Source organism: Bos grunniens, chromosome 7 (assembly GCF_055505025.1).
Source record: "Bos grunniens cultivar Pamir isolate PY7600 chromosome 7, Bosgru_T2T1.0, whole genome shotgun sequence".
Taxonomy (NCBI): domain Eukaryota; kingdom Metazoa; phylum Chordata; class Mammalia; order Artiodactyla; family Bovidae; genus Bos; species Bos grunniens.
In genome coordinates, this window is record NC_141171.1 from 81,649,202 (window position 1) to 81,666,461 (window position 17,260).

General features: G+C 35.6%; 1 protein-coding gene across 38 annotated transcripts in view; it reads right to left on the reverse strand.

The window, feature by feature from the left end:
- SSBP2 (single stranded DNA binding protein 2) overlaps window positions 1-17,260 on the reverse strand; it is a 311,630-nt gene that overhangs the window by 200,112 nt on the left and 94,258 nt on the right. For 35 of the 38 annotated variants that reach the window (XR_015168031.1, XR_015168030.1, XR_015168029.1 and 32 more), the window contains 2 exons: window positions 6,459-6,520; window positions 503-587 (listed from right to left, as the gene is read on the reverse strand). Coding sequence is in view for 15 of the 38 variants with exons in the window: in XM_086412832.1 (XP_086268958.1) it covers window positions 503-587; window positions 6,459-6,520 (147 nt within the window). In the remaining 23 variants the exon portion in view is untranslated. Of the gene's footprint in view, window positions 1-502; window positions 588-6,458; window positions 6,521-8,650; window positions 8,770-17,260 lie in introns of all 38 variants that reach the window. The other 3 variants (XR_015168037.1, XR_015168035.1, XR_015168036.1) reach the window with 2 other exon arrangements.

Consider the following 17,260-nt stretch of genomic DNA (forward strand, 5'->3'; position numbering starts at 1 on the left):
TTTTGTCCAGACATTTTTGCTCTCTTATCTTGTATTTCCTTTAATTCACATTAAATTTACTTATGGAACTGAATTCAGTGAGTGGATATTTAGCCTTATAATAATGTAACTCAAAGTTGTAAAAAGAATAATGTAATACTTCTATATATTTTTTAATGGAAATGCAGAAGAAGAACTTTTATAACATTCTTATGATGACTTTTTTGTGGAATAATTACTTAATTTTTATATATAGGCAATTACACAAATCAAGCACACTTAAAGGTAAGAAACACCTCTAATAGCTTAAAGTTAGGACTACTCTCTTGCCCTAAGCTTCTTCAACAAGACTTACACATCCATTTGTGTTTCACTTTTAAAATGATAAGCCTATTTCCCAAGGAAAAAACAGTAATTCCTTAAGTACCAAAGGAAAAAAATGGACGGTCCAATATATTTTTCAAGAACAGTGGTTAAAAACAAAACTGACAATATAGCTTAGTAAAACTGTATAGAAACTTACGTAATCATGGAAGGCTTTTGCTTCACTTGAATGTTCACATGTTTCCCGTCTTTCTGGAGCTGCACAGTAGAGATCCCAAAATACACTAAAAAAGTAATTATAGAAACATTAAGAAAATCATATAATGTCAAATGAGAGAGCACAATTCCAGAAACAGAAGGCAAATATTCCTTACACAATATGTGTTTTCTTCTTTAGGACAAACATTTATTTGAAAGATTTAAATTCAGAGAAGTCTCTTCTTGTAGTAATAGGTATAACCTAGCCATCATTCAGAAATGCTAAGATTTTTCTGAAATGACAATAAAAAAATTAAAACTGTCATTCTTAATTGTCTTAAGAATGACTTAAACATTTGATTGAAATAATTATAACACTTTTCACAACTTTCCCATGAAAAATAAAAGATTTTTTTAATACCAATTTAATCATTAAGGAATAAAATAACTATTTTTATAAGTGAAATTCACTTTTTCAAGATAATTTTATTATCCAACCCCAGGCCAATACCCTAACCATTAGGTCACACCTGCCAAATAAATATATTTTCTTAAAATATCCTCTGGTTTTCCTTTGTAATTACCAAGACAGGTTGGTCATTTTGAAAATTTAAAAAATCACAATTTCTTTTTTTCTTCCTATTCAAGAGCAATAAAAGCAAAACAGAACTGGTTGGGAAAAATAATTATACTGCTTACAAACACACAGGCCCATGTTTCATAAAATTAACAATGAACATGAACAAGGGATTAAAATCAAGAAAGCAAATGTCTGAAAGTCCTAATGATAAACAAAAGCAGTTTTACTGATCAACAAATATTTTTTTACTGTACATTTCCCTCTCTAGAGAACTGCAAAGTATGCTCAGCCAAATGGTTAACGGCCTAACTTTAGGAACAGGACATATCTGAGATAGAAGCTGGCCCTGCCGCCTACTAGCTCAATTTGTTTAAACAAGAAACAATTTTCTCCTCTATAAAATGGGGCTGTTAAGAAAATTAAATTGTATAAAATAAGCACAGGGTCTTACAGTCAATATATTATTAATAATATAACACTATAATTAGCTTGCACAAAAATTTAAAATGCATACATATTGTTAAGGCAGGTCATTGGGCTGAGGGCACAGTTAACAATGGCACAATAAAGCTTGGTAAATCAAACTTGTCTCTTTGTTTTGACCTTTGAAGTCGCATTTTATCTGGATCTCTCTCCTGAGCTAGGATAAAACATTCTCTAGGCATTATAACAATTAATTCCGTAAAATAAGATTACTCTTGGAGGCAAAATATATGAAAGATTAAGTACTGACATTTATTTCCTTTTAAATTTCTACAATAAGCAAGAAATACAAAGCAAACAATAAAGACCAAATGAATTCAAATAATTTCAATTCCTAAACTAGAGTGCAAGCAGTTTAAAATTGTGCTTGGCTTTCCTATATTCCTTTTGGGATAAAAAGTATAATAATTATACATAGACAAGGATACAGCTTAAAGTGTTCCACCTGGAACAGGTGTGTTATGATTTATCATGTATTGCAATTATACTTATTTTCATGTTCTTAAGGAACGTCAAAGTTCTTAAAACTGAAATTTTATAATGGCTGTCTTTAAATTGTATTTAATCACAGAATATTATATGCAATATTATGACAATGTTTCTCTTTATGGATTTAGTAAGTGGTCAAAAATTTATAAGTGCCATAATAAGGATAATAAAACAAATTACTAAAGTAGCATAACTTTATATATAGTGTTTCTAATAATCCTACATTATTAGATATATAAAAAATGTATTAAAAATATACATTATTTTCTTGAATAAAGGTAAAGAAATATATCCTTTTAAAGACGTTTACCCAAAGAAGAAATACACAGTTCTACAACAATAGAGACAAGGTGAAGTCTTAACCACTGGCCTGCTAGGGAAGTTCCTAAATTATTTTTAAAACAGCATACAGGTATTAAAAATATTCTAGAAAAGACTCATAGAGTTAATATGGTCAAAAAAAGTTTTCTTATTAAGGAAGTAAAATTTGTGTCAATTTCCTTTCCAATCCTTTGTATTTAGTGGAAAATTCCAAGTTGTTGTTGTTTTTACAGTGTCTTCCCACCAAATCTTCCTTGTATTCCACATTCCTTCCCTACTCTCCAACACATTTCACTTTTTCCATACAGTCTGACCACTTCTGTTGTTTACTTTCTTCCCTTCTTATTGTGATTATACTCCTCTTTCTATCCTAGTTGTTGCCTACATTGTCTTATATTGATGTTTAGTTTAACAAATTCAAATAAATAATTAGTTATGCAATGCCTATTATAGGCAAGACATACAAGATGAGTAAGAAGTAGTCTGCCACTTACAAATATTATATATCATTCTAGTAAGCAGGCTAATTCCAACACACACAATTATTTTCACACGTATATTTGGTTATTCTTAGCTACACCTGATGTCATTATTAGATTCTAAGATCGTCAGAGTGCTAGCATGCTGCAAAATTTGACTTTTCCACTGCCAGGAGACAGAAACTGGATTCTTATGATAACCTTAGTTATTGGTTCATTTTTTCCTGCAATGTTATACATATTTAATTACAGGATATAAATACATGAGCCCAAAGTTATTCTAAAAGGTTTTTATATATAAAATTAAATTTAAAAGTTTCTTCCATTAAAAGTTGAAATAGGAAGTTTTAAAAAGTGTGTATTTTTAAATTATACAAATAAAAAGGGACATTAATTTCAGGGGAAAGAAGTTCCTCAGCATTTGTATCCCTGAAATTCATGGAAGAGAGCTGGGAACTTTTATTAAAGCATATTAACAGGAAACATGTTTTCAAGATGGATTTGATCACAGTGAATGTAATGAGCACGGGAGAGAGGCATAAAAATTACAACAGTACTGGGCATGATACAAACTGAAAGAAGAAAAGAAATCACAAGGGACATCATATTAGGAACAAGAAAAACATTTCCAGAAAGTAAAATCACACACTTTCCCCTAAGCCATACTAAAGGGAGAAATTTCTCTCCTCTCCAAGGCCTCTGCCCCTCATTCCTCCCGTAATTTATTCTGCATTTTTGTTCATATTTATTCTCTTTCAGCATCTTCAATCTCCCCTACTCTTTTTACCTCCATCTACATACATGCTGAAATCTATGCTAAAAATAAAAATACAAAAATGCTAGGTCCTGTTCTGTGTTGTTAATCCTGAAACTACTATACATATCACCACATACCTCAACTATTCTTCATAACCCTGGAGCTGGAAAAATGGAACATAACAGTCCCCTAAATTTCATGTTCACTATTCCACTGAAACTGTTCTCCCCAAGAAGATCTAAGAAAACCTTAGTTCCCAATTCAGGAAAACTTTTTTTTTTTTAACTTATACCTGCTGCAGAATTTACTCTCTCCTTTGAACACCTTTTCTAGTTTCCATACATTATTCTTTCCTGATTACCCTCCTTCCTCTCTAGGTATTTTCTTTTGAGGCTCCTCTTTATCTGTTTACACTTAAATGTTGACCTTCCTCAGAGTCCCAACCCCAGGCCCTGTTCTTACTTGTCACACTGTACATTACTATAATTGTGGATACACGTCATTATACATTTGCTTAAGGCCACAGAATGTACAACACCAGAAATGAACTGTAATGTAAATTATGGACTTGGAGTGATTATAGTGTGTTAATGTAGGTTCATCAGTTATAACAAGGGTACCACTCTGGTGGGGAATGTTGATTATGGGAAGGCTATATATTGTGGAAGCAGGAGTTACATGGAAAATCTCTACCTTCTCCTCAATTTTGTTATGAACTGACTGAAAACTACTCTAAAAAATGAAGTATCAATTAAAAAAAAAAAAAACAAAGAGATCTTTGAAACAACGGGAAAAAAAGTCAGGACCCTGCTGGACTTAAGGCCCATAGTCATGGTTAGCTACACACAATGATCAGAAAAGCTTAGGATCTGGGCAATGTCCTGAAAGAGGGGATCCCTAGCTTTCCATCAGTTCTCAGAGGACCCCATGACTTAAAAATCATTAAGAATCACTCATTTATATAAAGCAGGCACCTCAAAAGGTACATGTAGTAGTTTTAGGGAAGAACATTAAAAACACTGAAAACAATGTACCTTTTGCATGTGCTAGACTTAAATGAAAATAAATATGGCCTAAAATATTTATGTGCCCTTTATTTACAATTTCTTTGATATCTACAACTAAGTAAAAATTACTTAAAATACCAAAACCACAGAGAAAGAGCTCCCCTGAATCTAAGAGCCACAGAAAAAGGAAGAGCAATAGCAGATCTAAGAGCTGCACCTACTGATAAAAACGACCAAAAAAACTGAAGTCTGACAGAAGCAAAAAGCCAAAGTATTCAGTGAATTATTATCAACCATCTACAGTACAAGGATAGGTTAGATTCATGAGGAAGGGAGTAAAAGAGAGATGGGTGCAAGAAACGGAATTAATTCTATAATGAAAAACTTAAAATCTTCATTTTGTTAGCCCACTAATCCAATATGGACAGACCTCTAACGTGGTTTCTTGTGTCACTTTATAGACATAATAGGAAACATATAAAATATAAGGGTGTCGATAAGTGGGGAACCTCAATTACATTCAGCAGTTAAGCATTTATAGTCTAGATCTAGATACCATAAAAACAGCTTATGTAAAATGAAAAACTGACTTTTAAAACATTATGTTACAAGACATCAGTCTTAAGCCCCAGGAAAAAGCACAATAGTGCTTAACTGCAATGAACCGTTATTCCAAATACAGGAAAAACTCTGAACCAAAGGCCCGCACCTGTTCCTGCCATACGTATTGGAGACTAACAAGGGAAACCCACAATCATAACTGACCAAGTGCGGTTCCATTCACCACGGGACTTCTAGTAAAGCACGTTTTCAGGAGAGAGATTACAAAGACGATGGCATTAAGTAACAGACCAGGAAACCACATCCACGGCACTGGAAGAGAACTTTTATTTTTGTTTTTTCCTTTTAAGTATGATGCTGAGAGATGAGTGTTTTAACATACTGAACAGGAAATGCTCCTAAATGAAGAAACTTTAAAAAAAAAAAGAAAAACCTTAGCTTTTCCATTTGAGTACCTAGACTAATGCTGCTGCAGAAAAGTCACAAACCTGGGTGTATTGGTGCTGCAATAAAATTTGCAAGTTCTGATATCAACTAGCCTTTAATACTGACTGATCATTTGTGTGTACATTCCTAGGCAGTTCTATCTCTGAATCTATCTAGAACTATTTCAAACTTTTTTAGACTATTCTGAAAATTCACCACCACCACCACCACCACCTTCAGAATCTTCAGGCTTAGATGAAGTCACAAGGGTGGGGCCCTCATGATGCAATTAGTGCCCCTACAAACACAGCCATCAGAGAGCTAGCCAGTCAGTCAGCATGTGCTTGCTCTGTCTCTCTCATTCTGATATGTGTGTGCTTTCTCTCTCTCTATCCATGTGAGGACACAGTAAGAAGGCAGCTATCTACAAGCCAGGAAGAGAGTTCTCATTAGAAACACATCATGCTTGGCAGATTGAACTCGGGACTTCTGGCCTCCAGAACTGTGAGAAAAGTAATTTCTACTGTTTAAGCCACCCAGTCTATGGTATTTTCTTATGGTAACCAGAGTTGACTAATACAAACTCATACTTAGAGCTGGAGAGTCCACATTGGTCACAATTACATCTTGACTTAATAGCAGTATCTTTAAGTTAACTACTTAATGCTGGTTTTGAGCTTGTTTTTTATTGTTGTTGTTGTTGTTGTTGTTGTTGTTTTATAAGTGCTACCTTTCAGAAAATAATTGCAGAAAATGAAAAAGTATAAATGAGAAGCATAAAACCATAAACAGGTATGTGCAAGCCTAGTGAAATGCATCATCAATCTAATGAAAATGGAATAAAAGATACTTACCACCACCAAGAATGTAAGAATCCTGGTGGCTCCCCCAACGTGATGTTCTTTTCCCATCTTATCTAAAATGAATAAAATAGATATTAAACACTCCTAATAATACTTTCCCTACACATATGACAAAGCAATATTTTCCCTTTTAAAATATTAAGATAATATATAGGATTTTAATCATTTTCATGTTATTCTTTATCCAAGCTTTACAAATACTCATTTTATATTATAATTTGCTGACTGAATAATCTGAGAGAAGATGCCACCATTATTTTCCTGAATTTGCTTCCCACTGTGCCAGAATTTCAGAAGGTATTTCAGGATCTTAAGGCACATGAAAATCACAATTATTAACACCAATACGGAAATCAGCTATCACCACTAACCCAGACACTTGCAAGAACTTGGGCTTAATATGTACAGACTCCAAATTAAACTTGAAGGACTGAATTTGTGAATAAGTTTCTGATTTGAGAGGATGGAACTAAGAAGGCATATGTAAGAATTTTAAAAGATGGTGATATTGACTTTCCAACTATTTATATTTCAGATGAGTTGAAGTTCACTATAATAAAAATTTAAAACAAGGTCAATATTCTCAAAATTAAAAGTTCTGATTAAATGCTTTTTACAAATTAAATTTAAAAATCGCAAAGCTGAGTGTGTATTTATACAGTGCCTTTTCTAAGCACTGGATAGCATTAAGAAGAAAAGATGAAAATCTTTGCATTCGAGGAGATTACATTTTAGTAGGAAGGATTGTTGTTGTTTAGTTGCTAAGTCGTGTCTGACTCTTTGCGACCCCATGGACTAGCCTGCCAAGCACCTCTGCCCATGGGATTTCCCAGGCAAGAATACTGGAGTGGGTGGTTACTTCCTTCTCCACAGGATCTTTCTGACCCAAGGACTGAACCCACATCTCCTGCATTGCAGGTGGATTCTTCACCATTAAGGAGAAGCTCAGTAGGGAAAACGGACCATAACAAACGCACGCCCCTGCCCCATACCACACCCCGCCCCCGGAAAAGACTGCATTTATACTAGAAGGTGACAAATGCTATGGAGGAAAATAAAGCAGTGAAGGAGGATAAAGAGAACAGACAAACTGTAAGAAGTTATAATGTTAGCTAAGGTGATCCAGCTTCAAGAACAAAGAACCCTTATATGTAAGTATAGCTTTTAGTTTTTTAAATAACTAAAAAATAATTTAACAAAACTCCAATCAGTAAAATGTGCCCATTGGCCCTTACCACTACTAGGAAGCAAACAACTATGAATACTGACTGATTCAAAGAATTCTTTCCATCACCTACTACGGAAAAAGTTATCCCAATAGGATAAAAAAACAAAAATATTTTAAAATAAAAACTCATGACGTGATTCTAAACGTTAAAACACACACACAAAAAAAACCCTCTTTAAGGAAGAGATGTTAAACTTAAGCATAATTAAAATCACTGAAACTGACAGCATTTTTACAGTGCTTATGCACACAAAGTATAAATCAATGAAAACTCTGATGTAAAAAAGTTATTTGCTCTCAAAAACCAGAGAAATTCTCTGAAGATTAGAAAATTATGCATGTGATAGCCATTTTAAGGGATAAAGTGAAACTCTAAGAGTTAATCAACTTAAATTTATAAAGTATAAACATAAACAATGAACCAGAACATGTTATATAAATGGAAGCCAGACCCTAACTTGAATTCTCCAAAGTAGTAACATTCAAAATTTTTTAAAAATCTATGCTACCTTTTATCTGAAAATTTCAGGTGATTAGTATTTTATCTTTTTTGGTTCATGAAAAATAAGAAATGGTACTTAATGTGTCTTATGAGAAATAAAGCTCTGACATCCTGCTGAAGTTATAATTTAGTCAAAAACCTGTGTCTCATCTTTTCTCTCAATCTTTTCTCTTACCATCTTTTCCCAAGTCCATGTCTTCTTGAAAGGGCATAATGATGCACCTCACAGATGTGCCCCAGACATACTAATATTCCTAATCCCTAGAATCATCCTAAGCATATAAACAGGAAGTTTTTCAAAGTACAGTCTTTACGTTTCATCTCAGCTCATCTTGACTTTACTGAACACAACTGTGAAATACTTAAAAGGAGAATGTGAGATGACTTTATGAAGAGTCAAAGCGGCATGACTAGGTCTGAATGACAGACTGTGCTAGAGGTTATTAGACTCACGGTCTAACAAGAGTCCTGCTCCACCACATCACCAACTAAGCAGTCATTTTCTTGTACTTTCACAACTTCCACAGCCAGTCATCAGATGTTTCAGGAGATAAGGTACTCTAGGAAAACACCTATATGATTATATTTGATATGGTCTTCTGTAAGAGGAAGTCTGAAGATAATGTATTTGTATTTTAAACAGTATGACATCTTATTACTCCTAAGAGAAACAAAATGTTTCATAAACATCATCTCTTTCATCCTCAAAATATTATTTTCTATATCATGAGTGAAGTTCACCTTTCTCACTTTATTATTATTTTTTTTATATTTCCTATCTCCTTTATTAAATGATGTCTTTTCCCCTCGAAGCAAGCCCATTAAAACTGTAAAGCATTTCCATTTAAGAGGAAGCTTATGGCTAACAATCTTTTGCAAATTACTCAATCAGAGAATTCCAGGGTGTTTCTCCAGGAAAATATTTTCTTCCCTGTCCACGTTAGAGTGATGCTCTGTTACAGGTGTTGCTGAGGTTACAGAAACTTGGACAGAATTTAGAATGTAAACAAGCCATGTCAGCACATGAATGTGAAAGAAGTAAAATGTCATAAAAAAATGGGAGGGAAAAAAGAAAAACCATTGTGCTCCACGTAGTTTAGAAAGGGTACTCAGTTCCATTTATGGTGCTAAAGAGCCCCAATCCCTAGTTCCAAATTCCATGTTTAAAATCTGAAACCTCAGCTTCTAAGCTAGGAAAATTATATTGGTTACTTGGTTACTATTATTTTTTATTGATATTTAAGATACCAGAAGTATAATCTAAAGGGCCTCCTTTCTTACTTCCATCATGCTGCAATAACAAAACACTGAGACAATGACCAAAACCTAGAAAGATGTGTGACATTTCTTTCTAAATTATTCAAACACATCAAAGCCAGAAGCCTTAGTTGTTTTAATATGGAGAAATGCAAAAGCACTAAAAAGTCAAAACTATAGTACTCCAGCTAGTGCCACTACCAATGAAAAAATTACAAGAAGTAGGCTACTCTGACCATAATGAGTTATTTGGTGAAATACTGAACTTGAAAGGGGATATTACATTTGAAATTATCCTTTTGTGTGGAGAATTCTGACCCTGAAAGACCTGGGAGCTTCCTTAAAGTTATGTTCTGACTAAATATTATATGCTTGATTTAAAGAAAAAAAAATAATGTAATTTAACTTGCATCTAATCTCTTTTCACTGTCATTCATTAATCAACTCTGAAACAATATTAGAGGTAAAGGTTTACTATAAATGTTTTAACAGTCTTTGCCTCTGCTTTTTAACTTGGCCTTCCCAATACTTTCAGTCTACTACTGCAAGTCTTAGCTTTGATTACCTTCTATATCATGAGTGAAGTTCACCTTTCTCACTTTAAATTGCAAGTCTGTGGAAGAAACAGCTAAAACTTTGGTCAAACATATTTAAGTTAACACAAAAGTCATCCTTTCACAGTTATTCAGGGAACAACAACCAATGTGCAAGCTATTTACGAAGAGGAGATGGTTCTACACAGGAATATGTTTCCATAGTGAATGGTAGTCTTTTGCCTCCAAACTAATTACTATTCTTGTTACATGCGTGCTTAGTCGTGTCCAACTCTTTGTGACCCCATGGGCTGTAACCCGCCAGGCTCCTCTGTCTATGGGATTTTCCAGGCAAGAATACTGGTTGGGTTGCCATTTTCTTCTCCAGGGGATCTTCCCAACCCAGGGATCAAACCCATGTCTCCTGCATTGGCAGGTGTATCCTTTACTGCTGAGCCACCTGGGAAGCCCCAAATACTACTCCAGATAATACTCATTTAGAGAAAGCATGAGATGGTATTCAGGAAAACAGAACCTGATCTAGAGAAAACTTTGTCACATTTACTGCGGCATTGTTACAAACAATGAAAATTAGAAATGACGTGAAAAATATTCACAAACAGTGAATGCAAAATAAAATTTACTACTTAAACACCCAGAACAGTGTGTAATCATTAAAGAGAATAAGATAAATCTATATGGAAAAAGGGCTATCATAGACTGGTTTTTCAAATGAGATTAAGAAAGGCTACAGAATAATACATACAGTATAAAACCTTTTCTGTTTAAACATATGTGTGAATATGTATGTATGAACTTGGTTGTATGTATATTAAAAAAATGACACCAAACTTATAACTATTATCTCTGGAAAAAGGTAAAGGACTTCCATTTTGAAGTCATATTCATATGTATAATTTTTTTAGCAAACATAATGATGGATGAGGTTGAGGGATAGCCAGAAAACACCTCTAAATGTCAAAAGTCGCTTTAGAAACAATTCTTCTGCTGTCTATGAAGAGGCATTTTCTGTTGTACTGAGTTTCATGGGCTTCAGGCTTGTTTAGGTGCTTAAATGGTATCTATGCAAATAATTTCTCTCTATTTTTTCTTCTTGTATTATTGCAGCCTCTGTATGTTTTCCCTAGTCCTTAGGCTTTTGCTCTTTAAATCACCCACCTCCCTTCCTTCCATCATCAGTCCAGCTAAAAGCTGTATTCTCCTGTAACCTTGTAAATTGGAAGGCCAATGCCTACCACCATACTTTACATCTAAGGGCCTGGTCTGTGATTAGGCAGTGTCGCTGTAATATGATCTACTGTTTTCAGCATTTCTATATAAATGCAGAGCCAAACACTGAATCATGAATGAACGGTATGCTGGCAAGAATAAGATATGCCATATGATTTATAAATGAAAATTATAAATTTTAATGAACCTACTCTCTGATATAGCAATTCTTATAGGAATTTATTAATATGGTCACATGTGCAAAGTTACATATAAAACAGTTTTCAATGAAACATCATTTGTAATTGAAAAAGACTGGACACAATATAAATGTCCATTAGTAAGGGGACTGGTAAACTATACTATGGCACAGGTCATAGAATGAAAAATGCTACAAGCACAAAAAGAGAATATTTATAAAGTTTAGCAAACTGACAGAAAACAATTGAAGTCAAGTAAAACAAAAATCAAAGCACAGTGTGTATAATAAAGAATCTGTGATACACACACACATACACACACATATACTTATTATTTCAGCATTATTTGCTCTGGCAAGGTATATAGTCATTTACCTATTACCTCTCAGCCCCACACCCACCCTCCTATATCCTCCATTCTATACTCAGTACTTGGATTCTGAAAATTACATTTCCTAGGCTCCTAGCCAGCTAGTTTCCCTTAAGTTCTATCAGGAGATACTAGTAGGAGATCAAAGGGCAGGAGGAAGAAGAGAAGCTGCCTGCCCCTGGCTCCAAAAGAAAAGTGGCTGCTTGTTGCAGAATCAGCAACAAAGTAGAGGTGGGGCAATTCTGGATGCTGGTAGCACCTTTTTGGGGGGTGGGTTCTAGCTTTGTCAGTCGGAGAAGGCAATGGCACCCCACTCCAGTACTCTTGCCTGGAAAATCCCATGGATGGAGGAGCCTGGTGGGCTGCGGTCCATGGGGTCGCACAGAGTAGGACACGACTGAAGCGACTTAGCAGCAGCAACAGCAGCTTTGTCAGTGTGGGACCACTTCAGAGGATCTAGATCTACTTCAACAGCATCGCCAACAGCACAGCAATACATCCGAAGCTCATGAAATCCAAACTTTACAGAGTATTCCTAAGTCCTTTCATACTTTTTGAAAACCAGTATTACAAAAATTAATATCATAAAATAATAAAGCTAGTTCCTATATTAAGAAAAGAATCTAAATGCCTATGTATAGGCTTCCCTGGTGGCTCACATGGTAAAGAATCTGCCTGTAATGCAGGAGACCTGGAGTCAATCCCTGGTTGGGGAGATGTTTGTTCCTAGAAAAATTCCTGAGACTTCTAAGTTAAATATAATCTACTGTTTATACTAATTTTCTAACACCATCCATGAATAGAAGTATAGGTGCAGCTATACACTAAATGTAATAAAAGTTAAAACTTTTACATTCTAATTTTAAAAATTAAAGCAAACAGATGTACAACAGGAAGAAAAATGTGACTGCACTCTGAAGGAGATGTAATTCAAAACTGTGCTATTCAATGTGGTACTCATTAATCACATGTGGCTCTTTACATAGAATTAATTGAATGTTCTTCGATTTCTCTAGCCACTTTTTAAGGGCTCTGTTGTCACATGTGACTAGTGGAGAACTTACTAAACAGCAGAGATTAGAGATCATTTCCATAATCGGAAAATTTTAGTGAATAGTGCTGTTCTGCTTTAGAAGGAATGCAGAAGTCTTTATAAAAGAAATTTTTTTCTTGGGAAATTGGGAAAACTCCTTGATGGATCCTTCATATTTCTGGCCCAGAAAGGCAGAGGCTCTTAGAAATGGTTTGAAAGTAAAGAACAGATAGCTAATATTCTACATAGTAAAACAACAAAGATTTAGGAGGTTGCTAATAGTCTCCAGGAAGGAGTAGTCTGGGGGTCTGGGAGTATTCAGAAAAGGAGCAATTGGGAAAGTTGTGAGGACTCAACAAGACAAAAGGCAGAAGGAGTCTTCAGGACAACAGCTGGTGAGAAATTCTCTATGGCAAGAAGACCAAAGAACTTAAGGATAGTTGTGTCTAATCTCCGAGCCAATTTTGTTGCTTATACTGTACTTAATCAACACTTAATAGTCTTCAGTTTTCCCCTAACTTTCAGTAAGAATCCTTCATGTCCAAGACCAATGCGTTCGTGGGGCTTTAGGCTATGAGGGCAACAGGAAAGCTGAGGCAAAGAAAAGGCATCAGCCATAAGGAAGAGTAGCAGCGCTGCAATGCTGAGTGACGGCAGGAAATTACAGCAAGGGAAACATAACAACCTCCCCCCTTCTTGTAAGCCCCAGAGATATGAAAGAGGACCTGAGACAATCTGTCACATTAGGGTTTGAGTTGGAGTCATTTTGGCAGAAAAGGTAACCCTAGGAAGTAGGGGGGTTGTGGGCTATCCAGGTGACAGACACTTGGAGCTATATGGCACACAGGCGATATATTTATATTGTTGTTGTTCAGTCGCTAAATTGTCTCTGATTCTTTGCAACCCCACAGACTGCAACACACCAGGCTCCCCTGTCCTTCAGTATCTCCTGGAGTTTGCTCAGATTCATGCCCACCGAGTTGGTGACGCTATCTAACCATCTCATCCTCTTTTACAGTTTTATTTTTAAAGAAATAAACTACACAAGATAGAAAAGAATTTTCAAAATAGCACTTTTGAGTACTTACCACATGCCAGGTCTTTCAAGTTATTTCATATGTACTAACTCATTTAAACCTCAGCACAACTTTAAAGTATTACTATGATTATCTTTTTTTCATAATTGAGAAAATGGAATAAGTAAATACGATTTAGAACACAATTCATATCCAGCAGTGTGGCCCCACAGTCATTGCTCTGACCCATTATACTATGTTGTTTCCAAGTCAAAGTTCAAGAAACATGCAAGGAAATCACTACTATTATTTCCTCTCTTCACATAGATGAAAAAATAAACAGAACAGAATTTTTGAGTCTATGGAGTTCAATAATTTAGCATTCCTAACAAAATCTGAAGAAGCCACCCATTAGATGTCTTTAAGCTTCTATTTCTGGCTACCTTACTGGCTGCTGCTAAGTCGCTTCAGTCATGTCCAACTCTGTGCGACCCCATGGACTGCAGCCGACCAGGCTTCTCAGTCCATGGGATTCTCCATGCAAGAACACTGGAGTGGGCTGCCATTTCCTTCTCCAATGCATGAAAGTGGAAAGTGAAAGTGAAGTCGCTCAGTCATGTCTGACTCTTAGCGACCCCATGGACTGCAGCCTACCAGGCTCCTCCATCCATGGGATTTTCCGGGCAACAGTACTGGAGTGGGGTGCCATTGCCTTCTCCCACCTTACTGGCTAATTTATGGCAAATAAGGGTTAATAATAAAGTATAAACAAGGTAAAATTATTAAGAAGAGAAAATCTGGATCTCTGCAACACTCTTTTTTATTTGCCTCATTCTGAGGCACAAATGCCATGTAAAATTTCAGGAATAAACAGGAATTATCTTATCTAAAATGGAACAATATAATCCAGCAAAAAGATAGTTTTTAATGAGTCCAAAGTAACATTTAGGATTTAGCCATGGTTTGGAATCTATGATGAATCAGAGATAACAGTGAGCTTGTCAATACAACCTGGCTAGACAAATGTTTTAATTTTTATTGTTAGTCCAATGATATCACTTTTAACTAGGAAAAAAAATTGCTGGACTAATGAGTGTCCTACTATTTTGACTGATAACCAAAGCTACCAAAAGCAATCAAATTTCTGACAGGCTAAGCTAAGGGCACTATCAGAAAGGCAAGCCCAAGTGAGAACTTAGATGCTGAGATTCACATCTTACTTGCTCAGATGATGCCTGGAGTTCCAACCTGACCTTCTCACAACTTAGTCCAGATGGCAAACCCACACAAAATGAAAGAGGTGGCCCAGCACAAAAAACCCTGCTGACAAGGGCTCACTAATGTCACAGTCATCCATATCCTCACTCATCCTGAGGAAGAAAGCCGAAACTGGAAGAAGCATTCTACTTCACCTAGAACCAGAGTAAGAACATTGAATAATTGGTGCCACATTGAGTAACTGGTGCCACTTCAGTCATTTCCTTTTTATCACAAATATCCAATTCAAATAAGTCTCATTTTTTAAGTTCCCTGTTTAACAGTACTGAATTAGGTAAAAATCTAGTATAGCGTAAGAATTAGGTAAGATGGTCCTTTACTACACAATTGACTCAAGAAGTCATTCTACAACATGCTGATAGTGCTAAGTTGCTTCAGTCGTGTCTGACTCTGCAACCCCAAGGAGCCTGCCAGGCTCCTCTGTCCATGAGATTCTCCAGGCAAGAACACTGGAGTGGTTGCCATGCCCTCCTCCAGAGGATCTTCCCAGCCAGGAATCGAACCCGCGTCTCCTACATCTCTTGCATTGGCAGCTGGGTTCTTTACCACTAGCGCCACGTGGGAAGTCCCATTCTACAACAAGCAGTCCTAAATCTTCCAGACGATCCAAGTGAAAGTAGAGAGAAAGCCATGCTAAATAGGATATAAAGCTGTAAAAGATTACACTGTCCATAGTTTAAGAGGATGGGTACAACCATTCACACAGACACTACAGTACAAACCTCTTTTACTTAAAAGAATAAAAGTTCCCTTTTGCCGAGATGATAAGTCCAAGCTTCCTGGCAGAATATGTAAAGGCTTTCATGTTAAGAATGCACAATCAGCACGGAGAGGTGGAGCCCTGAGAAAGCTTTCCTAGAAAAAGCTACCTCTGAGCTAATCAAGGAGAGAAGGGGAGGAGATTTTAGGCAGTGAATACACTGACTAAAGCTCAGATGAGAGACGCCTTCTGGTATGTACAGACAGACACAAGCAGCTGGTATGATGGAAACTTAAAGCATGAAGGAGGACAATATAGCAAGCTATTAAAATTTTACCAACTGAAATTACAGTCAACGGTCCCTATCTGCAGGTTCCACATCCACAGATTCAAACAACCATGGGTAGAAAATACTTGGAAAAAAATGTTCCAGAAAGTTTCAAAAAGTTGAAGTTGCTCCCAATGGGCAACTATTTACATATCATTTACATTGTATTTACAACTATTACACAGCATTTGCACTGTATTAGGTATTATAAATAACCTACAGATGATTTAAAATACACGCAAAAATGAGTGTAGGTTATAGGCAAACACTGTTTTACATAAGGGACTTGTGCTGTTTTACATAAGGGACTTGATCAACTGTGGATTTTGGCATCCCCGGGGGAGGGGAGCCGGGTCCTGGAATCGATCCCCAGTGGATATGGAGGGATGACTGTATCTAGAACTCTAGGGTGTACTCAGCAGTGGCCTATTACAAATCTACCTCCAAACTTTCATTTTAAAATCAAGATAATTTTAACTATACAAATATATATGTGTGTGTGTGTGTGTTTGTGTATATTTGTTTTAAAAAACCCTACAAATATTTTTTATTGCAGGATAAAAATTCCTTTTTGAATACTTTAACATTCACACTCCCACAAACAACTACTTTGGAATGTATATTCTTTCAGACCTTTTACTTTACTTCACGTTCATAAATATGTACCCACAAAAATATATACTATTGCCTTATGTTCAATGGTTTTCATGTAACTCTCCTGGGGATCACATACACCCATCTCCAAAGTCCAGTAATACTGTATATCTTCCTGGTGACAGGAGTTTCTTTTCAGCTTAACCGATTCCTCTTGTGAAATCAAACCAGACTGATAATGGAGAAATCCTCAGTTTTGTATTCCAAATGCAAGCGGAGACAATAAAATCATGGTAAATACTTGTTTAAAAATGTGCAAATCTCTTCTGAAATTATACTTTTATTTTTACCAAATAGCACTAGAAAACGTCGTATTTCCATTTTCCATTGAGTTCAGAAGCATATCTGTAAGTACAGTATCTAGTTACCTGCTTAATCTACATAACTTATTTGAATCCAAATATCTGAATGTCCTTAAATAAGTTAGCAACACTTTTTTTGTTTGATGAAATGATTATGAATGT